This window comes from Oenanthe melanoleuca, unplaced genomic scaffold (assembly GCF_029582105.1).
Source record: "Oenanthe melanoleuca isolate GR-GAL-2019-014 unplaced genomic scaffold, OMel1.0 S350, whole genome shotgun sequence".
Lineage (NCBI taxonomy): Eukaryota > Metazoa > Chordata > Aves > Passeriformes > Muscicapidae > Oenanthe > Oenanthe melanoleuca.
In genome coordinates, this window is record NW_026612999.1 from 382 (window position 1) to 23303 (window position 22922).

Here is a 22922-nt window from a genome sequence, read left to right on the forward strand (position 1 = left end):
TTGGGGTTCTTTAAATGGAATTTTGGGGAATTTCTTTGGGTTTTGTGCAGAATTTGGGGGATTTTTAAATGGAATTTGGGTGGATTTTAAATGGAATTAGAGATTTTTGGGGGGGGCTGTGCAGAATTTGGGGGATTTTGGGGTTTTTATGGAATTTGAAGGGATTTTTTTGGGTTTTATACAGAATTTGGGGAGTTTTTAGTGGATTGTGGGGGATTTTGGTTTTTTTTAATGGAAATTGAGGGAATTAATTTGGGTTTTGTGAAGAATTTGCGGGAATTTTGGGGGTTTTTATGGAATTTGGGGAAATTTCTTTGGGTTTTATACAGAATTTGGGTAAATTTTTAATGGAATTTGGGGGATTTTGGGGGTTTTATGCAGAATTTCTGGAGATTTGGGGTTTTTTTAATGGAATTTGGGAGGATTTCTTTGAGTTTTCACAGAATTTGGAGGGATTAGTTTGTGTTTTATACAAAATTTGGGATTTTTTTTTTTTTTTTCCAGAATTTGGAGTTTTTTTACATAATTTGGGTGATTTGTTGAGTGTTTTTATGGAAATTTGGGATATTTGGGTTTTTTTAAATGGGATTTGTTGGGTTTTTAATGGAAATTTGGGGGGATTTTTTTTTTTTCTTTTTAACTCCGTTTTTACAGTAAATTTAATTTATTTTTTATTTTATTTTTCAGTTTTCCAGCTCTGGAAGGCTCCGAGGGCCTGAGAGAATTTTTGGAGCAGGAATTCCTGACCTGGCTGATGTCAGGAGAGCTCTGCAGGACCATGTGAGTCCCTGAAAATCCCTTTATCCCCCCAAAATTTTGGGGTTTTTTTTTTTGGGATAACATTCCCAGAAAATCTGCAATTCCTGGGATAAAACAGAAAAAAAAAAAAAAAAATCTCTGGAAAGAGCCGCTGGCAAAAATTGGAAATGGGGAGAAAAAAAATTAAAAAAAAAAAAAATTTAAAAAGTGGATGAAAAATTCCCTGAATAAATCAATACTGGGAATAAAAGAAAATTCCCTTTCTGCAGGAAAAACTTTTTTAAAAATCTCTTTTTTCACCCCAAAATTTCCAGGATTTTCCCACTGGGAATCCCTTTGACTGCTCAGGGTTCCATGGGGGGGGGTTGGATCATTAAAATCACATTTTTTTAAAGGTTATTCCACAGGAATTTTTAGGAATTTTTGTGCTTTTTTTTTTTTCCCTACCAGGACCTCGTAGCTCCAGGATTTTCCATGGAATTCCCTCCCCATCCCAGGATTTTCCCCCCGTGTTTTCCTCTTGAAATAAAGGAGTTTAATTCCAATTAATAATTGTTATTAATTCCATTAATGAGGTCAGGGTGATGCTGATGTGGGGAGGGGTTTGAAACATCACAGAATTTCCAAATAAATTCCCAAATAAACACCCTGGGAATGGTTTGGAAAGGATCCTAAAACCCCATCCAGGGACACCAACCTGGATTTGGGAATTCCATCCCAATATCCCAAATTAATTTCCCCCATTCACTTTAAACCAAAAAACCCCAAAAAAATCTCCTTTGGTCCCAAAAAATCTCTCCTGGTCCCACAGAATCTTCTCTTGTCCCACAAATCCTTCTCTGGTCCCAAAAAACCTCCCCTGGTCTCAAAAAATATTTCCTGGTCCCAAAAAAAAACTTCTCTGATCCCAAAAAAATTCCTCAGTCCCACAGAATCTTCTCTGGTCCCACAAATCCTTCTCTCGTCCCAAAAAACCTCCCCCGGTCTCAAAAAATATTTCCTGATCCCAAAAAACCTCCCCTTGTCCCACAGAACCTTCTCTGGTCAAAAAAAAAACTTCATTGATCCCAAAAATCCTTCTCTAGTCCCACAGAAACTTCCCTAATCCCACAAATCCTTCTCTAGTCCCACAGAAACTTCCCTGATCCCACAAATCCTCCTCGGGTCCCACAAACCTTTCCCCGATCCCACAAATCCCGCTCTTCCCTCACAAACCTTTCCCCGATCCCACAAATCCCGCTCTGCCCTCACAAACCCTTCCCCGATCCCACAAACCCTTCCCTGCCCTCACAAACCTTTCCCCGATCCCACAAACTCTTCCCTGCCCTCACAAACCTTTCCCCGATCCCACAAACCCTTCCCTGCCCTCACAAACCTTTCCCCGATCCCACAAACCCTTCCCTGCCCTCACAAACCTTTCCCCGATCCCACAAATCCCGCTCTGCCCTCACAAACCTTTCCCCGATCCCACAAACCCTTCCCCGATCCCACAAACCCTTCCCTGCCCTCACAAACCCTTCCCCGATCCCACAAACCCTTCCCTGCCCTCACAAACCTTTCCCCGATCCCACAAACCCTTCCCTGCCCTCACAAACCCTTCCCTGCCCTCACAAACCTTTCCCCGATCCTACAAACCCTTCCCTGCCCTCACAAACCTTTCCCCGATCCCACAAATCCCGCTCTGCCCTCACAAACCTTTCCCCGATCCCACAAACCCCGCTCTGCCCTCACAAACCTTTCCCCGATCCCACAAACCCCGCTCTGCCCTCACAAACCCTTCCCTGCCCTCACAAACCTTTCCCCGATCCCACAAACTCTTCCTTGCCCTCACGGACCCTTCCCCTCTCCCGCCTCATTCCCATCACCTCACGCCCTCCCTCAGCACAGCCGCGGCCCCGCCCTTTCCCGCCCACCGCTTGATTGACAGCGGCATCACCCAATCAGCGAACGCCCAGCCTCCACAACCCACCAATCACCGCCCGTCTCCCCGCCCCTCCCTCCCACCGTCTTCCCGCCGTCCCCGGATGCGGGGGGGCGGGGCTTGCGCGGCGATCCACCAATGGGGAGGGAGAACTCGGGCGCGCGGGCGCGGCGGCAGCCAATGGGAGCGGAGGACGCCGGCGGGGACACGGCCAAGGTGACGCTGCCCACAGAGCAGCCGCCGCCGCCGGCCCGAGCGGACCCCGCGCAGGTGGGAGCCGGGCCGGGCCGGGGCCGCGCCCGCCGCTTCCACCGCAGCCTCAGGGCTCCCCGCAGAGCCCCGGTGCCCGCTGGGGTTGTGACCTTCGCTGCCAGGCGGGCGCTGCGGCCTGCGCTGCCCTCAGGGGGTCGTGAGGGCGGCGGGGTGGGAGGGAGGGTGGGGAGAGCTGCGATGGGGCTGAGCGGGGATTAACGGGCAGGGCTGAGGGGGCAGCGGGGGACACGGGGGAGATAAAGCCTTGGGGACATGGGGATCAAAGCCTTGGGGACATGGAGGAGCAAAGCCGTGGGGTCAGTTGGGGACACGGGGGATCAAAGCCTTGGGGACATGGTGGGGATAAAGCCTTGGGGACAGTCAGGGACACGGTGAGGTTAAATCCTGGGGACACGGAGGAGCAAAGCCTTGGGGACACGGGGATCAAAGCCTTGGGGACAGGTGGGGACACGGGGGAGATAAAGCCTTGGGGACACGGGGATCAAAGCTTTGGGGACACGGGGGATCAAAGCCTTGGGGACATGGTGGGGATAAAGCCTTGGGGACATGGGGGAGCAAAGCCTTGGGGACAGGTGGGGACACGGGGGAGATAAAGCCTTGGGGACATGGGGGAGCAAAGCTTTGGGGACATGGTGGGGATAAAGCCTTGGGGACAGTCAGGGACACGGTGAGGTTAAATCTTGGGGACACGGAGGAGCAAAGCCTTGGGGACAATCAGGGACACGGTGGAGTTAAAACCTTGGGGACAATCGGGGACAAGGAGGGGATAAAGCCTCAGGGATAGCTGGGGACACGGTGAGGTTAAACCTTGGGGACAAAGCCTTGGGGACAATCGGGGACAAGGTGGGGATAAAGGGGACACGGTGAGGTTAAGCCTTGGGGACAAAGCCTTGGGGACACGGGGATCAGCACCTTGGGGACAAGGGGACAAAGCCTTAGGGATAGCCGGGGATGCAGTGAGGATAAATCTTGGGGACAAAGCCTTGGGGACACGGTGAGGACAAAGCCTTGGGGACAGGTGGGGACACGGTGGGGTTAAATCTTGGGGACAAAGCCTTGGGGACATGGGGAATAAAGCCTTGGGGACAGGTGGGGACACGGTGAAGTTAAATTTTAAAGACAAAGCCTTGGGGACACAGAGCTGTGGTGGGATCAAAGCCTTGGGGACAGCTCAGGTGTGTGTGTGACCCTGGAGGGGTGGCCTGGGGCACATGCCCTGCCTGTTGATTTATTTTCCTGTTGGTTTGTTGCAGATCCAGCACCATGCAGGCTCCCGTGGCCCTGCTGGGCTCCCCAGCTCTGGTAGGTGCCTTTCCCTGCAGGGCTGGGCTCATCCCCGCTGGGAATTTGGGATTCCTCCCTGGGCTTTGGTGCCAGGCTCAGCTGGGAGGGTGTTTTGAGCCGGGTTTAAGGAGGAAGGCAGCAAGGTGACCTCTGGTGACACCATGTGAGTGGCTGGCACTGAGCTCAGGGCCCAGCAGGAACTCCTGGGTTTCCACTCAGCAATCCTGTTCTTTCCAGGAGGAAATGTGGGAATGGGGGAATTTCTGGGGCTGTGTGGAATTGCTCGTGGGCTCAAACAGAAACCCCCTCCATTAATACCATTAATACCATTAATACCATTAATACCATTAATCACCTTTTCTTTTCCAGTCTGTTGGGATGGTTATGGGGAATTTCAAATGCTGGGTTTTCCTGAGGGTTCCCACATCAGTGCAGGTGTGGGAGTGGCTGCAGGGGTTTGGGATGGATTTTAGGGAAAAATTGTCCCTGCAGAGGGTGCTGGGGTGGGTTTGGGGTGGGATATTTGGGATTTGGGATTTGGGATGGATGTCCTGAGCTCTCCCTGCCCCTGCAGAGGGTGTTTGGGATGAGATATTTGGGATATTTGGGATGGGATGGATGTTCCTGAGCTCTCCCTGCCCCTGCAGAGGGTGTTTGGGGTGGGATATTTGGGATTTGGGATGGATGTCCTGAGCTCTCCCTGCCCCTGCAGGGGTGTTTGGGATGGGATATTTGGGATATTTGGGATTTGGGATGGATGTTCCTGAGCTCTCCCTGCCCCTGCAGGGGTGTTTGGGATGGGATATTTGGGATATTTGGGATTTGGGATGGATGTCCTGAGCTCTCCCTGTCCCTGCAGGCGTGTTTGGGATGGGATATTTGGGATTTGGGATGGATGTCCTGAGCTCTCCCTGCCCCTGCAGAGGGTGTTTGGGATGGGATATTTGGGATATTTGGGATTTGGGATGGATGTTCCTGAGCTCTCCCTGCCCCTGCAGAGGGTGTTTGGGATGGGATATTTGGGATATTTGGGATTTGGGATGGATGTCCTGAGCTCTCCCTGCCCCTGCAGAGGGTGTTTGGGATGGGATATTTGGGATATTTGGGGTGGAATGGATGTTCCTGAGCTCTCCCTGCCCCTGCAGAGGGTGTTTGGGATGGGATATTTGGGATTTGGGATGGGATGGATGTTCTGAGCTCTCCCTGCCCCTGCAGGGGTGTTTGGGATGGGATATTTGGGATATTTGGGATTTGGGATGGATGTCCTGAGCTCTCCCTGCCCCTGCAGAGGGTGTTTGGGGTGGGATATTTGGGATATTTGGGATTTGGGATGGATCCTGAGCTCTCCTGCCCCTCAGTTCCGCTGCTGCTCCCGGGCTCTGGCCAGGCCCGTGTCCATGGCTGTGTTCAGCAGGCCTGAGGCTCAGACTGCACAGGTGAGGCTGGGGATGGGCTTTGGGGTCATCCTGGTCCTGATCCTCCATCCTGGTCCCTCATCTTCCATCCTGATCCCTCATTCTCAATCTTGATCCTGATCCTTCATACTCATCCTGATCCTCCATCCTGGTCCTGATTTCCATACCCATCCTGATCCTCCATACCCATCCTGATCCCTCATCCTGGCTCTGATTCTCCGTACTCAGCCTGATCCTGATCCTTCATCCTGATCCTGAGCCTTCATCTTCCATCCTCATTCCTGTCCTGATCCTTCATCCTCATCCTTCATCACTCACGTTCCATCCTGATCCTGATCCTTCATCCTTCACTTTCCATCCTCATCCCCATCCTAATCCATCATCCTTCATTTTCCATCCCCATCCCCATCCTGATCCTTCATCTTCCACCCTCATCTTCATCCTGATCCTGATCCTTCATCCTTCCTTTTCCATCCTAGTGATCAGGACCAACCCCTCCTTTCCCACACTGGGTGCCAGCCCTGAGTGTCCCTCGCTGTCCCCTGAGTGTCCCTCACTGTCCCCTGAGTGTCCCAAGTGTCCCTTGCTATCCCCTGAGTGTCCCTCGCTGTCCCCTGAGTGTCCCTCACTGTCCCCTGAGTGTCCCTTACTGTCCCTCGCTGTCCCCTGAGTGTCCCTCGCTGTCCCCTGAGTGTCCCTCGCTGTCCCCCTCTGTCCCCTGAGTGCCCCTGCCCTGTCCCCTGAGTGTCCCAAGTGTCCCTTGCTATCCCCTGAGTGTCCCTTGTTGTCCCCTGAGTGTCCCTTGTTGTCCCCTGAGTGTCCCTTAATGTCCCCTGAGCTGTCCCTTAATGTCCCCTGAGCTGTCCCTTGCTGTCCTTTTCTCTCCCCTGAGTGTCCCTCTCTTTCCCTGCCCTGTCCCCTGAGTGTCCCTGCCCTGTCCCCTGAGTGTCCCGAGTGTCCCTTAATGTGCCCTGAGTGTCCCTTAATGTCCCCTGAGCTGTCCCTCGCTGTCCCTGGCTGTCCCCTGAGTGTCCCTCGCTGTCCCACTCTGTCCCCTGAGTGTCCCTCCCTGTCCCCTGAGTGTCCCTCCCTGTCCCCTGAGTGTCCCTCCCTGTCCCCTGAGTGTCCCCCTCTGTCCCCTGAGTGTCCCCCTCTCTCCCTCGCTGTCCCCGGCTGTCCCCTGAGTGTCCCCCTCTGTCCCCTGAGTGTCCCTCCCTGTCCCCTGAGTGTCCCTCCCTGTCCCCTGAGTGTCGCTCTCTGTCCCCTGAGTGTCCCCCTCTGTCCCTCGCTGTCCCCAGCTGTCCCCTGAGTGTCCCCCTCTGTCCCGCAGCTGTCCCCGGCTGTCCCCTGCCCCGTGCCGCCGCTCAGGCCGTTCCACATCTCGCCCGTGCCCCGGGACATCGACACGGCCGCCAAGTTCATCGGGGCGGGCGCCGCCACCGTGGGCGTGGCGGGCTCGGGGGCGGGGATCGGCACCGTGTTCGGGAGCCTCATCATCGGCTACGCCAGGTCAGGGCTGGGGGGCTCCCCGGGGGTTTGGGGCTTCGGGGGGCTCGTTCAGGGGGTTCATTCAGGGGGTTCATTCAGGGGCTTTCAGGGGGTTCATTCAGGGGGTTCATGGAGTTCATTCAGGGGCTCATTCAGGGGGTTCAGGGGGTTCATTCCGGGGGTTCATTCAGGGGGTTCATTCAGGGGGCTCATTCAGGGGGTTCAGGGGGCTCATTCAGGGGGTTCAGGGGGTTCATTCAGGGGGTTCAGGGGCTCATTCAGGGGGTTCATTCAGGGGTTTCAGGGGGTTCATTCAGGGGGTTCATTCAGGGGGTTCATTCAGGGGTTTCAGGGGGTTCATTGAGGGGTTCAGGGGTTTCATTCAGGGGGTTCATTCAGGGGTTTCAGGGGGTTCATTCAGGGGGTTCGTTCATTCAGGGGGTTCATTCAGGGGGTTCAGTCAGATCTTTCAGGGGTTCATTCAGGGGGTTCATTCAGGGGTTCATTCAGGGGGTTCATTCAGGGGTTTCATTCAGGGGGGTTCACGGTGTTCAGGGGGTTCATTCAGGGGGTTCATTCAGGGGGTTCATTCAGGGGGTTCATTCAGGGGTTTCATTCAGGGGGTTCATTCAGGGGGTTCATTTAGGGGTTTCAGGGGGTTCATTCAGGGGGTTCAGGGGGCTCATTCAGGGGTTTCATTCAGGGGTTTTCAGGGGTTCAAGGGGTTCATTCAGGGGGTTCATTCAGGGGTTTCAGGGGGTTCATTCAGGGGGGAAGGGGGTTCATTCAGGGGGTTCAGGGGGTTCATTGAGGGGTTTCAGGAGGTTCATTCAGGGGGTTCATTCAGGGGGTTCAGGGGTTTCATTCAGGGGGTTCATTCAGGGTGTTCAGGGGGCTCATTCAGGGGGTTCAGGGGTTTCATTCAGGGGGTTCATTCAGGGGGTTCATTCAGGGGGTTCATTCAGTGGTTTCATTCAGGGGGTTCATTCAGGGGGTTCAGGGGGTTCATTCAGGGGGGAAGGGGAGCTGCTGTCCTGGAGCAGCACTGGGGGCGTCAAATGGGGCTGGTGCTGCAGCACTAATTGAAAATTGGCACCTCTTCCATTTAAAATGGGCATTTAAAATGGTTTATTCTTCCCCTAAAGTGGTTTATTCTTCCTCTAAAATGGTTTATTCTTCCCCTAAAGTGGTTTATTGTTCCCCTAAAATAGTTTCCTGCTCCCCTGAAATTGATCCTTTAAAATTGTCCCCCTTCCCTTTAAAATGGGCATTTAGAATGGTTTATTCTTCCCCTATAATGGTTTATTCTTCCTCTAAAATGGTCCCCTGCTCCCCTAAAATTGTCCCCTTTTCCCCTAAAGTGGTCCACTTTTCCCAAAAAATGGTCCCCTGCTCCCCTAAAATTGATCCTTTAAAATTGGCACCTCTTCCCTTTAAAATGGGCATTTAGAATGGTCCCTTTTTCCCCTAAAATGGTTTATTCTTCCTCTAAAATGGTTTATTCTTCCTTTAAAATGATCCCTTTTTCCCCTAAAATGGTCCCCTTTTCCCCTAAAATTAATCCTTTAAAATTGTCTCCTCTTCTCTTTAAATTGGGCATTTAGAATGGTTTATTCTTCCCCTAAAATGGCCCCTGCTCCCCTAAAATTGATCCTTTAAAATCATCCCCTATTCCCTTTAAAATGATCCTTTTAAATGGTCCCCTTTTCCCCAAAATGGTCCTTAAAATGATCCCCTCTTCCCCAAAAATGTTCCTTTAAAAGGATCCCCTGTTCCATTCAAAATGATCCCCTCTTCCCCAAAAAATGATCCTTTTAAAGGATCCCCTGTTCCATTCAAAATGGTCCCTTCATCCCCAAAAATTATCCTTTAAAAAAGTTCCCTCTTTTCCTAAAACTGTTCCCCATTCCCCTAAAACTGATCCATCTTCTCTTAAAAAATTCAATTTTTTGTTTAGCTACCATGTTCTGTTAAAACAATTATTCCTTTAAAACAATCCTTTTTATTTAATCCATTCTTCTCCCAAAAAGAATTTGCTGTTGTATTAAAAATAATCCACTCTCTTAAAACAATTATCCTGATAAAAGAGTTTAATTATCTAAATTAATTCTATTAAATTATTATACTATTAAAATACTTTATTAGGGTAATCCATTCATTAAAATAATTGATCCCATCCTATTTATCCCATCCCAGCTGCTTCCTGCACTGCCTGTGGTTTGGGGGATTCCTTGGTTTTATTCCCTGATTTTATTCCCTGATGTGGGACATTATTCCCTGGTTTTATTCCCTGGTTTGGGGAATTCCCTGGTTTTATTTCCTGACTCTGGGCTGGTTTGAGGCATTATTCCCTGGTTTTATTCCCTGGTTTGGAGCATTATTCCCTGATTTTATTCCCTGGTTTGGAGCATTATTCCCTGGTTTTATTCCATGGTTTTATTCCCTGATGTGGAGAATATTCCCTGTTTTTATTCCCTGACTCTGGGTGGTTTAGGGGATTCCCTGGGTTTATTCCTTGGTTTTATTCCCTGGGTTGGGGCATTATTCCCTGGTTTTATTCTATGGTTTGGGGCAGGATTCCCTGGTTTTATTCCCTGGTTTTATTCCCTGATTTTATTCCCTGGTATATGGAGCATTATTCCCTGGGTTTATTCCCTGATTTTATTCCCTATTTGGGGCATTATCTCCTGTTTTTATTCCCTGACTCTGGGTGGTTTGGGCCATTATTCCCTGATTTTATTCCCTGACTCTGGGTGGTTTGGGCCATGATTCCCTTATTTTATTCCCTGATTTTATTCCCTGTTGGGCCATGATTCCCTGTTTTTATTCCCTGACTCTGGGTGGTTTGGACCATGATTCCCTGATTTTATTCCCTGACTGGGCAGTCTGGGCCATGATTCCCTGATTTTATTCCTGATTTTATTCCCTGGTTTGGGCCATGATTCCCTGGTTTTATTCCCTGTTTGGGCCATGATTCCCTGGCTTTATTCCCAGGTTTTATTCCCTGTTTTGGGCCATGATTCCCTGATTTTATTCCCAGTTCCCATTCCCTGTTTTGGGCCATGATTCCCTGATTTTATTCCCTGTTTGGGCCATGATTCCCTGATTTTATTCCCAGTTCCCATTCCCTGTTTTGGGCCATGATTCCCTGGTTTTATTCCCTGTTTGGGCCATGATTCCCTGATTTTATTCCTGATTTTATTCTCTGTTTGGGCCATGATTCCCTGATTTTATTCCTGATTTTATTCTCTGTTTGGGCCATGATTCCCTGATTTTATTCCTGGTTTTATTCCCTGTTTGGGCCATGATTCCCTGGTTTTATTCCCTGGTTTGGGCCATGATTCCCTGGTTTTATTCTTGATTTTATTCCCTGTTTGGGCCATGATTCCCTGGCTTTATTCCCAGTTTTATTCCCTGTTTCCCTCTCCAGGAACCCCTCTCTGAAGCAGCAGCTCTTCTCCTACGCCATCCTGGGCTTTGCCCTGTCTGAGGCCATGGGGCTCTTCTGTTTGATGGTGGCATTCCTGATCCTCTTTGCCATGTGACACTGCAGGGCTCTCCTCCTCCAGCCTGACCAGTAAAATCACAATTTCTCTACTCAAATCTCTCCTTTCTGAGGTTTTTTTCCCCTTTATTTTTTACCTTCTGGGGGAGATTTTGGGCTGGGTGGAAAATCCCAGCTGTGGGATGAGGAATGGGGTTAAAAAGCAAGGTGGAATCAATTCAAATCTGAAAAAATCTCCCCAAAATTTGGCCCTGGGAAAGCAGAATTTGGGTAAAATTCCTTCTTTTGGATGGAATTCCCTGAGGAAAAAGAAATTGCTGCATTTGGGTTTTTTTCCCTTTATTTTTTACCTTCTGGGGGAGATTTTGGGCTGGGTGGGAAATCCCAGCTGTGGGATGAGGAATAAGGGGGAATGGAATAAACTCAAATTTGAAAAAATCCTCCCAAAATTTGGCCCTGGGAAAGCAGAATTTGGGTAAAATTCCTTCTTTTGGATGGAATTCCCTGAGGAAAAAGAAATTGATGATTTGGGGATTTTTTCCCTTTATTTTTTACCTTCTGGGGGAGATTTTAGGCTGGGTGGAAAATCCCAGCTGTGGGATGAGGAATAAGGGGGAATGAAATAAACTTAAATCTGAAAAAATCTCCCCAAAATTTGGCCCTGGGAAAGCAGAATTTGGGTAAAATTCCTTCTTTTTGGATGGAATTCCCTGAGGAAAAAGAAATTGCTGGTTTGGGGATTTTTTACCTTTATTTTTTACATTCTGGGATAGATTTTGGGCTGTGGGATGGGATTAAAAACCGAAGTGGAATCAGCTCAAATCTGAAAAAATCCTCCCAAAATTTGACCTTGGGAAAGCAGGGATTGGGATTGGATATTGGGGAGAATTCCTTCTTTTTGGATGGAATTCCCTGAGGAAAAAGGCTGTTCTGTGCCTCATCCCATGAAAAACCTGGGTGGGAAATTCCCAAATCCCACCCAAATCCTGGGATTTTGGGTGAGGCAGCTGCTCCTTTAAGGAAAGGGAGCCTGGAGGGAGCTTGGCTCGTTATCCTCTTGAATTAATTAAATTAATTAATGCAGCCACTCCTTGTGCACAGAGACTCTGGCAGTGGCTGTGACCTTAATGGGAATGGGAATGGGAAATGGGATAATGGGAATGGGATTGGGAATGGGGATGGGAATGATGGGAATGGGATAATGGGAATGGGAATGGGATTGGGATTGGGAATGGGGATTTGGGGAATGGGTAATGGGAATGGGGATTGGGAATGGGGATGAGATAAAGGGAATGGGAAATGGGAATGGGAATGGAGATGGGAATGGGAATGGGGATGAGGGAATGGGAATGATGGGAATGGGAATGGGGGTGGGATAAAGGGAATGGGATAATGGGAATGGGAATGGGGATGAGGGAATGGGAATAATGGGAATGGGAATGGGGAATGGGAATGATGAAAATGGGAATGGAAATGGGGATGATGGGATTGGGAATGGGATTGGGAATGATGGGAATGGGGAGTGGAATAATGGGAATGATAATGGGAATGGGGATGAGATCGTGGGATGAGATAATGGGAATGATGGAAATGGGAATGGAAATGGGGATGATGAGATTGGGAATGGGATTGGGAATGATGGCAATGGGAATGTGAATGGGATAATGGGAATGGGAATGATGGGAATGGAAATGGGGAATGGGGAATGGGGAATGGGAATGGGGACATTCCTTGGAATGGGACACAGGGAATGGGAACAGGGGATGGATTTGGGGACATTCCTGGGAATGGGAATGGGATTGGGAATGGGGACATTCCTGGAATGGGACACAGGGATGGATTTGGGGACATTCCTGGAATGGGACACAAGGAATGGATGAAATTCCTGATGAGAACTCGGCTGGAAAATCTCCAAGGTTTGAACAAACGTGGCTGTGGAAACAGAAGGAATTTGGGATTGTGGCTGATGTGGAGAGGGAGAATTCCCTGGATTCTGGGCTGGAATGTGTGACCCTAAAGCCGGGACAGCCTTTGGGAATCCCCCGGGAGAACAACACTGTTACCAGGGACTGAGTTACAGTTACCCCTGGGAAACCCTTGTATCCCAAATCCCGTCTATCCCAAATCCCCTGTATCCCAAATCCCCTGTGTCCCAAATTCCCTGTATCCCAAATCCCGTGTACCCCAAATCCCGTGTATCCCAAATCCCCTGTATCCCAAATCCCCTGTATCCCAAATTCCCTGTATCCCAAATCCCGTCTATCCCGGGAATCTGAGTGTCCTGGGGCTGGAATTGCTGAGCTCACTGGAACACTCCAGGAATTTTCCTTTTCCCCTCTCCCACCCCTCTGATCCTGGGGGTGCTGGGAGCCACTGGGTGCTGCCTGATCCCTGAACTGGGATCCAAACTGGGATCCAAGGATCCAAACTGGGATCCAAGGATCCAAACTGGGATCCAAACCAGGATCCAACCTGGGATCCAACCTGGGATCCAAACTAGGATCCAAGGATCCAAACTGGGATCCAAACCAGGATCCAAACTGAGATCCAAACCGGGATCCAAACTGGGATCCAAGGATCCAAACCAGGATCCAAACTGGGATCCAAACTGGGATCCAAGGATCCAAACTGGGATCCAAACCAGGATCCAAACCGGGATCCAAACTGGGATCCAAACCGGGATCCAAGCTGGGCTCCAAGCTGGGATCCAAACCAGGATCCAAACTGGGATCCAAACCGGGATCCAAACTGGGATCCAAACTGGGATCCAAGGATCCAAACTGGGATCCAAACCGGGATCCAAACTGGGATCCAAACCGGGATCCAAACTGGGATTCAAGGATCCAAACTGGGATCCAAACTGGGATCCAAGGATCCAAACTGGGATCCAAACCGGGATCCAAACTGGGATTCAAGGACCCAAACTGGGATCCAAACTGGGATCCAAACCAGGATCCAAACCGGGATCCAAACTGGGATCCAAGGATCCAAACCGGGATCCAAACTGGGATTCAAGGATCCAAACTGGGATCCAAACCAGGATCCAAACCAGGATCCAAACTGGGATTCAAGGACCCAAACTGGGATCCACACTGGGATCCAAACTGGGATCCTAACCAGGATCCAAACCAGGATCCAAACTGGGATTGACCCCATTCCTGTGTCCCCAGCCACCCCAGCCCCATCTGGCACCTCTCCAAAGGGTCTCAGCCTCCCCAGACCAGTTGTGCCAAAAAAAGGTTAGGATGGAATTTTGGGGGACAAGAATTCCCTGCTGGAAGTCCCGACCCTGAAGGGGTTTAAAAATCGAGGGGATGGCACTTGGGGACACGGGTGAGCAGTGGTGGGGTTTGGTGATGTTAGAACCAGGAATATCCCAGGTGGGAAAGGATCCATTGGGATCGTCCCAATGTCCGTTTTTGGGACACCCCAAAATCCCACCCTGAGCGTTGTCCAAACACTCCTGCAGCTCTGGCAGCCTCGGGGCCGTGCCCATTCCCTGGCGAGTCCCAGAGATCATTCCCACCCTTTTTTACTTCCATAATCCCGCCTTTCTTCAAACTCCCCATTTCCCAAAAAACCCCAAATTCCCGTTTCTCCCTCCAGCCCTCCCGCCCGGCAGGGGGCGCTGTCGCGCCTTCACCCTCCCCTATTCCCCCTAAGGCGCCTCAGCGGAAGTGCCGCTCCTCCCTCCTCTCTATGGTACCGGGGCGGGCAGCGTGGGCGGCGCGGGGCCGCTCTGGCCGCGCGCCTCGCTGGTGCGGAGTCCCGGAAGCGGCGCGGGCCGAGGCCGCAATGGCGGAGAGCCCGGCGGCCGAGGACGCGGCCCCGGCCCCGGCCGCGGTGCTGGCGGCGGGCGGCGGCAGCGCCTCCCCCAGCAGCACCGCCGGCGCCGCGGGGACTCCCGGCGTCTTCATCCCCGCCGAGCTCTGGGCAGCGGCGGGGTTCGGCGCGGCGGCGGCGGCGCCCGGTAGCGGTGTGGCTCCCGGGAGCGGCGGCGGGAGCGGCGCTCCCATGGCGGCGGCGGCGGCGGGGGCCGCGCTCCTCACGCACTCCGCCTTCTGGGACCCCACGGTCAGCGGCGACTGGGACAGCGAGCGGCCCAGCGCGGCCTGCCTGCTGCGGATCAAACGGTGAGCGGGACCGGGACCGGCACCGGCAGCGGCACCGGCAGCGGCACCGGAACGGAGCGTTCGGCTCGGCCCCGCGGCCGGTAACGGGCCCTGCGCCGGCCCGGCTCGGAGCTGCACTGGTAGCGGGACACGGGGATGGGAACGGGACACGGGCATGGGAACGGGACACGGGCATGGGAACGGGACCGGGACCGGGATACAGGGATGGGAATGGGAACGGGACACGGGGATGGGAACGGGACACCGGCTTGGGAACGGGACCGGGACATGGGGATGGGGATGGGAACGGGACATGACTGTGGGAACTGTACCGGGACACCGGCTTGGAAATGGGACCGGGACACGGGGATGGGAACGGGACATGGGGATGGGACCGGGATATGAACATGGGAACGGCACCGGGACACGGGGATGGGAACGGGACACGGGGATGGGAACGGGACCGGGACATGAATGTGGGAACGGGACCGGGACACGGGAATGGGAACGGGACCGGGACACGGGGATGGGACCGGAATACAGGGATGGGAATGGGAACGGGACGCGGGGATGGGGACGGTGCCGAGCCCGCCCGGTGTCCCGGGGCACAGACAGTGACGGGTCCTGATCCCTCCTGGTGTCCCGGGATTCTCCCCTGGAATTCCTGCCCGGGATCCCTTGGAATTCCTGCCTGGGATCCCCTGGAATTCCTGCTGGGATTTCCTGGAATTCCTGCTGGGATCCCCTGGAATTCCTGCTGGGATATCCTGGAATTCCTGCTGGGATCCCCCTGGAATTTCTCCTGGGATCCCCCTGGAATTCCTGCTGGGATCCCCTGGAATTCCTGCCCGGGATCTCCCTGGAATTCCTGCTGGGATTTCCTGGAATTCCTGCTGGGATCCCCCTGGAATTCCTGCTGGGATCCCCCTGGAATTCCTGCTGGAATCTCCCTGGAATTCCTGCCTGGGATCCCCCTGGAATTCCTGCCTGGGATCCCCCTGGAATTCCTGCTGGGATTTCCTGGAATTCCTGCTGGGATCCCCCTGGAATTCCTGCTGGGATCCCCCTGGAATTCCTGCTGGGATCCCCTGGAATTCCTGCCCGGGATCTCCCTGGAATTCCTGCTGGGATCCTCTGGAATTCCTGCTGGGATTTCCTGGAATTCCTGCTGGGATCCCCTGGAATTCCTGCTGGGATTTCCTGGAATTCCTGCTGGGATCCCCTGGAATTCCTGGTGGAATCTCCCTGGAATTCCTGCCCGGGATCCCCCTGGAATTCCTGCTGGGATTTCCTGGAATTCCTGTCCGGGATCCTCTGGAATTCCTGCTGGGATTTCCTGGAATTCCTGCTGGGATCCCCTGGAATTCCTGTCGGGATATCCTGGAATTCCTGCTGGGATTCCCCTGGAATTCCTGCTAGGAATTTTTGGGAATTTTTGGGAATTTTTGGGAATTTTTGGGAATTTTTGGGAATTTTTGGGAATTTTTGGGAATTGTTGGGAAGTTTCCAGCCCAGAGCTGACAGGGAAGTGAGAAATTTTCCTGCTTCTCTCATCTGGGAATTTCACTGAGCCAGGCAGGGAATTGGGATGGGAAACTCTGATTTTGGGAAAAGTTTTGGGAGGATGGAATTTGACGTTTTTCCAAATCCGTGTGGGGATTTTGGGGGGGTTTGGGAAATCCCAAATCTGGAATCCCTGCCCTGATCCTTGAACCCCAAATTTATCCCCCAAAACTCAGAAATTCAATTTACTTTCATTTTCACTTTCATTTTCTGTTTTCCTTTTTTAAAAAATTTATTTATTTATTTGTTTCTTTACTCTTAATTTTAATCTTTATTTATATTTTCTCTTTTTTCTTTTCTTTTTATTTTTATTTTCTCTGTTTTTTTTATATCTTTATACTTTTACTCTTGTTTTTATTTTCTTTTTTTATTTATTTTTTCTTTTTTTTCATTTTTATTTTCTCTTTTTTTTTGTGTTTATTTAAACTCTTACTCTTGTTTTTATTTTTATTTATTTATTTTTATTTTCTCTTTTTTTCCCTTTTTTTGTCTTTATCTATTTGTACTCTTACTCTTGTTTTTATTTTCTTTTTTTTATTTTTATTTTCTCTTTTTTCTCTTTATACTCTTACTCTTGTTTTTATTTTCTTATTTATTTATTTATTTTTATTTTATCTTTTTTTATTTTTATTTTCTCTTTTGTCTTTATCTATTTATACTCTTGCTGTTATTTTCTTTTTTTTTAGTTTATTTTTTTATTTTCTCTCTTTTCACTTTTATTTTCTCTTTTTTGTTACTTTTATTTTTATTTTCTCTTTTGTCTTTATTTGTTTATACTCTTACTCTTGTTTTTATTTTCTTTTTTTAAATTTAATTTTTAATTTTCTCTCTTTTTTCATGTTTATTTTCTCTTTTTTATTTTTATTTTTATTTTTATTTTTATTTTTATTTTTATTTTTATTTTTATTTTTATTTATTTATTTTTATTTATTTATTTTTATTTTTATTTTCTCTTTTTTTTGGTCTTTATAATCTTACTCTTGTTTTTATTTTGTTTTTTTAATTTATTTTTTTATTTTCTCTCTTTTACTTTTATTTTTATTTTTTATTTTATTTATTTATTTTTATTTTTGTTTTTATTTTCTCTTTTTTTGGTCTTTATAATCTTACTCTTGTTTTTATTTTGTTTTTTTAATTTATTGTTTTATTTTCTCTCTTTTACTTTTACTTTTATTTTTATTTTTATTTTTTGTTTTTATTTTATTATTTTATTATTTTATTATTTTATTTTTTTATTTTTATTTTCATTTTCATTTTTTGAATTCCTGGTGCTGGAGGTGACAAAACCCCAGGGCTGAACACCTCGACCGTTTTTAGGACAAAAACCACCCAGAACCAGGAAAAAACTTCTGATTTAAATTTAAAATTTCAATTAGGAAAAAAAAATTAATTTAAAAAAAAAATTAAATTTCGGATTAATCCTGTTTGATTGCTGCTCCTTTTCCAGGGACATCATGTCCATCTACAAGGAGCCGCCCCCGGGAATGTTCGTTGTGCCTGATCCCCACGACATGACCAAGGTTTGGGATTTTGGGGATTTTGGGGATTTTGGGGTTCCCTCAGATCCTGGGGTTGGGAATGGTGAAGGGTTGGGAATGGTGGAAAAGACTGGGAATGGTGGAAAAGATTGGGAATGGTGGAAAAGATTGGGAATTCTGGAGGGATTGGGAATGGTGGGAGGTTTGGGAATTCTGGAGGGTTTGGGAATGGTGGGAGGTTTGGGGGATTTGGGGTTTTGGGGTTCCCTCAGATCCTGGGGTTGGGAATGGTGGGAGGGATTGGGAATGGTGGGACGGTTTGGGAATCTGGAAGGATTGGGAATGGGGGAGGGATTGGGAATGGTGGAAAAGATTGGGAATGGTGGAAAAGATTGGGAATGATGGAAGGTTTGGGAATGGTGGGAGGTTTGGGAATTCTGGAGGTTTGGGAATGGTGGGAGGTTTGGGGGATTTGGGGTTTTGGGGTTCCCTCAGATCCTGGGGTTGGGAATGGTGGAAAAGATTGGGAATGGTGGAAAAGATTGGGAATTCTGGAGGGATTGGGAATGGTGGGAGGTTTGGGAATTCTGGAGGGATTGGGAATTCTGGGAGGGTTTGGGGGATTTGGGGTTTTGGGGTTCCCTCAGATCCTGGGGTTGGGAATGGTGGAGGGATTGGGAATTCTGGACAGTTTGGGAATGGTGAAGGTTTGGGAATGGTGGGAGAGTTTGGGAATTCTGGAAGGTTTGGGAATGGTGGAAAAGATTGGGAATTCTGGAGGGTTTGGGAATTCTGGGAGGGTTTGGGAATAGTGGGAGGTTTGGGAATGGTGGGAGGGATTGGGAATGGTGAAGGTTTGGGAATGGGGGAGGTTTGGGAATTCTGAGGTTTGGGAATGGTGGGTGGTTTGGGAATTCTGGAAGATTTAGGAATTCTGGGAGGTTTGGGAATGGTGGGAGGTTTGGGAATTCAGGAGGGATTGGGAATGGTGAAGCTTTGGGAATGGTGGGAGGTGTGGGAATGGTGGGAGGTTTGGGAATTCTGGGAGGTTTGGAATTCTGGAGGGTTTGGGAATGGTGGGAAACGGTTTGGGAATTCTGGAGGGTTTGGGAATAGTGGGAAGGTTTGGGAATTCTGGAGGATTTGGGAATGCTGGATTAATTGGGAACACTGGATAATTTGGGAAAGGCTGGATTTCTTGGGGACACAGGAAGGGTTTGGGATCACTGGATTTTTCAGGAACCTGGGATGTTTTGGGAACCCAGGATTTTTTGGGAACAGGGGGTTTTTTAGGAACCTGGGATGTTTTTGGGACCCCGGGATAATTTGGGATCACTGGATGCTTTGGGACCCCAGGATTTTTCGGGACCCCAGGATTTTTTGGGAGCCTGGGATTTTTTGGGAATGTGGGATTTTTCGGGAACCCGGGATTTTTTGGGCATGTGGGATTTTTTTGGGAATGTGGGGTTTTCTGGGAACCTGCGATTTTTCGGGAACCCGGGATGTTTTGGGAATGTGGGATTTTTTTGGGAATGTGGGGTTTTCTGGGAACCTGGGATTTTTCAGGAACCTGGGATTTTTCGGGAACCCGGGATTTTTTGGGCATGTGGGATTTTTTTGGGAACCTGGGATGTTTTGGGAATGTGGGATTTTTTTGGGAACCTGGGATTTTTTGGGAATGTGGGATTTTTCGGGCATGTGGGATTTTTTCGGGCATGTGGGATTTTTCGGGAACCCGGGATTTTTCGGGCATGTGGGATTTTTTTGGGCATGTGGGATTTTTCGGGAACCTGGGATGTTTCGGGCATGTGGGATTTTTTGGGCATGTGGGATTTTTTGGGCATGTGGGATTTTTTCGGGCATGTGGGATTTTTCGGGAACCTGGGATTTTTTTGGGCATGTGGGATTTTTCGGGAATGTGGGATTTTTTGGGAACCCGGGATTTTTCGGGCATGTGGGAGTTTTTGGGAACCCGGGATTTTTTGGGCATGTGGGATTTTTTCGGGCATGTGGGATTTTTTCGGGCATGTGGGATTTTTTTGGGCATGTAGGATTTTTTTGGGCATGTGGGATTTTTCGGGAACCTGGGATTTTTTGGGCATGTGGGATTTTTTTGGGCATGTGGGATTTTTCGGGAACCTGGGATGTTTCGGGCATGTGGGATTTTTTGGGCATGTGGGATTTTTCGGGCATGTGGGATTTTTCGGGAACCCGGGATGTTTTGGGAACCTGGGATTTTTTGGGCATGTGGGATTTTTCGGGCATGTGGGATTTTTCGGGCATGTAGGATTTTTTCGGGCATGTGGGATTTTTTTGGGAATGTGGGATTTTTTTGGGAATGTGGGATTTTTCGGGAACCCGGGATTTTTGGGTGTTTTTGGGGGCGCTGACCCCCTGCGCCCGCAGATCCACGCTCTGATCACGGGGCCGTTCGACACCCCCTACGAGGGCGGCTTCTTCCTGTTCCTGTTCCGCTGCCCCCCCGACTACCCCATCCACCCGCCCCGCGTCAAGCTCATGACCACGGGCAACAACACGGTGCGCTTCAACCCCAACTTCTACCGCAACGGCAAGGTCTGCCTCAGCATCCTGGGGTAAGCAAAACCGGGCTTAAAACCGGGCCTAGGGTCTGCCTCAGCATCCTGGGGTAAGCAAAACCGGGCTTAAATCTGGGCCTAGGGTCTGCCTCAGCATCCTGGGGTAAGCAAAACCGGGCCTGACCGCACTGGGGTCTGCCTCAGCATCTTGGGGTAAGCCAGGCTTAAATCTGGGCCTAGGGTCTGCCTCAGCATCCTGGGGTAAGCCAGGCTTAAATCTGGGCCTAGGGTCTGCCTCAGCATCTTGGGGTAAGCAAAACCGGGCCTAAAGCCGTGCCTAAAACCGGGCCTGACCGCACTGGGGTCTGCCTCAGCATCCTGGGGTAAGCCAGGCTTAAATCTGGGCCTAGGGTCTGCCTCAGCATCCTGGGGTAAGCAAAACCGGGCCTAAAACCGGGCCTGACCTCACTGGGGTCTGCCTCAGCATCCTGGGGTAAGCCGGGCCTAAAACCGGGCCTGACCTCACTGGGGTCTGCCTCAGCATCCTGGGGTAAGCAAAACCGGGCCTAAAGCCGCGCCTAAAACCGGGCCTGACCTCGCTGGGGTCTGCCTCAGCATTCTGGGGTAAGCCGGGCCTAAAGCCAGGCCTAACCTCACTGGGGTCTGCCTCAGCATCCTGGGGTAAGCCAAAGATGGGTTTAGGGTCATTAATGATTCTTAATGATCATTAATTAGTTTGCTAATTAACTGTGTTTATGTGCTTTGCTGCTCCAGCCCAGAGCATCTCCTCGGTGCTGATCATTAATTAATTCATTAATTAATTCATTAATTAATTGCCAGCACGTGGACAGGCCCGGCCTGGAGCCCGGCCCAGAGCATCTCCTCGGTGCTGATCTCCATCCAGTCGCTGATGACAGAGAACCCGTACCACAACGAGCCCGGCTTCGAGCAGGTGAGCGGCTGGGGCACAGCTGGGGCACAGCTGGAATGGGGAGGGCACAGCTGGGACTGGGAGAGCACAGCTGGAAATGGGAGAGCACAGCTGGAAATGGGGACTGCACAGCTGGGAATGGGAGAGCACAGCTGGGGCACAGCTGGGAATGGGGACAGCACAGCTGGAATGGGGACGGCACAGCTGGGAATGGGAGAGCACAGCTGGAAATGGGGACTGCACAGCTGGGAATGGGAGAGCACAGCTGGGGCACAGCTGGAATGGGGACGGCACAGCTGGAAATGGGGACTGCACAGCTGGAAATGGGGACTGCACAGCTGGGAATGGGAGAGCACAGCTGGGGCACAGCTGGAATGGGGACGGCACAGCTGGGAATGGGAGAGCACACCTGGAAATGGGAGAGCACAGCTGGAATGGGGACAACACAGCTGGGAATGGGAGAGCACAGCTGGAAATGGGGGCACAGCTGGAAATGGGGGCACAGCTGGAAATTGGAGAGCACAGCTGGAAATGGGGACTGCACAGCTGGGGCACAGCTGGAACTGGGGACACAGCTGGAATGGGGACAGCACAGCTGGAAATGGGAGAGCACAGCTGGAAATGGGAGAGCACAGCTGGAATGGGGACAGCACAGCTGGAATGGGGACAGCACAGCTGGAATGGGGACAGCACAGCTGGGAGAGCACAGCTGGAGCGGAATGGAACAGCCCAGCACAGCCCAGAATGGAACTGGGAGCTCAGCCTGAACTGGTCAGGACTGGTCAGGGAGGGATGGAGAGCTGGGATCTGGAGTGGTCAGCACTGGTCAGCACTGGTCAGCACCGATATGTACTGGTCAGCACTGGTCAGCACTGGTCAGCACTGGTCAGAGACTGGTCAGAGGCAGTTCAGGACTGGTCAGTACTGGTCAGCACTGGTCAGCACCAGTCAGCACCAGTCAGAACCAGTTCACCCCCGTGCCCTCCCAGGAGCGACACCCCGGCGACAGCAAGAACTACAACGAGTGCATCCGGCACGAGACCATCCGCGTGGCCGTGTGCGACATGCTGGAGGGGAAGTGTCCCTGCCCCGAGCCCCTGCGGTACTGGGGACACTGGGAGGGCTGGGGGGCTCCAGAGGGGCTGGGGGGGCTCCAGAGGGGCTGGGGGGGGCTCCAGAGGGGCTGGGGGGGGGCTCCAGAGGGGCTGGGGGAGCTCCAGAGGGGCTGGGGGAGCTCCAGAGGGGCTGGGGGGGCTCCAGAGGGGCTGGGGGGGCTCCAGACTGGCTGGGGGAGCTCCAGAGGGGCTGGGGGGGCTCCAGAGGGGCTGGGGGAGCTCCAGAGGGGCTGGGGGGGCTCCAGACTGGCTGGGGGAGCTCCAGAGGGGCTGGGGGGGCTCCAGAGGGGCTGGGGGAGCTCCAGAGGGGCTGGGGGGGCTCCAGAGGGGCTGGGGGAGCTCCAGAGGGGCTGGGGGGATTTGGGGACACTGGGAGGGACTGGTGGGGCTCTGTCCTTTCTCTGCAGCCCCTGGGGACACCCAGCTGGTCCAGGAGGTTCTGTGGGTGGCCCAGGAGGTTCTGTGGGTGGTCCAGGAGGGTCTGTGGGTTCTGTGGGTCCTTTGGGTGGCCCACCAGGTTCTCTGGTTGCTCTGGGTAACC

General features: G+C 51.0%; 2 protein-coding genes and 1 long non-coding RNA gene across 3 annotated transcripts; all 3 read left to right on the plus strand.

The window, feature by feature from the left end:
* Positions 1-427: 427 nt before the first annotated feature.
* LOC130266933 (uncharacterized) lies at positions 428-1311 on the plus strand. Its single transcript, XR_008843015.1, has 2 exons — positions 428-780; positions 1210-1311. It is a non-coding gene; the product is annotated as an uncharacterized LOC130266933 (long non-coding RNA).
* Positions 1312-2820: 1509 nt separating this feature from the next.
* LOC130266932 (ATP synthase F(0) complex subunit C1, mitochondrial-like) lies at positions 2821-10743 on the plus strand. The gene is made up of 5 exons (XM_056516194.1): positions 2821-2950; positions 4207-4255; positions 5596-5673; positions 6983-7161; positions 10571-10743. The coding sequence occupies exons 2-5, from the start codon at positions 4217-4219 to the stop codon at positions 10683-10685; spliced, it is 411 nt and encodes a 136-aa protein (XP_056372169.1). The 5' UTR covers positions 2821-2950; positions 4207-4216; the 3' UTR covers positions 10686-10743.
* Positions 10744-14360: 3617 nt separating this feature from the next.
* On the plus strand, positions 14361-22368 carry LOC130266934 (ubiquitin-conjugating enzyme E2 Z-like; the record flags this gene model as incomplete). Its single annotated transcript, XM_056516195.1, has 5 exons — positions 14361-14778; positions 17768-17840; positions 20205-20392; positions 21176-21287; positions 22256-22368. Coding segments are annotated over exons 1-5 (824 nt in total), but the record flags the coding sequence as incomplete, so codon positions are not given.
* Positions 22369-22922: the final 554 nt, after the last annotated feature.

Bases quoted from the DNA above. Each gene is read 5' to 3' on its own strand.
- LOC130266932 (XM_056516194.1), top strand. From the start codon at position 4,217: ATGCAGGCTCCCGTGGCCCTGCTGGGCTCCCCAGCTCTG. The intron at 4,256-5,595 runs GTAGGTGCCTTT...CCTGCCCCTCAG, and splicing joins TGCTGGGCTCCCCAGCTCTG to TTCCGCTGCTGCTCCCGGGC. The intron at 5,674-6,982 runs GTGAGGCTGGGG...TCTGTCCCGCAG, and splicing joins CTGAGGCTCAGACTGCACAG to CTGTCCCCGGCTGTCCCCTG.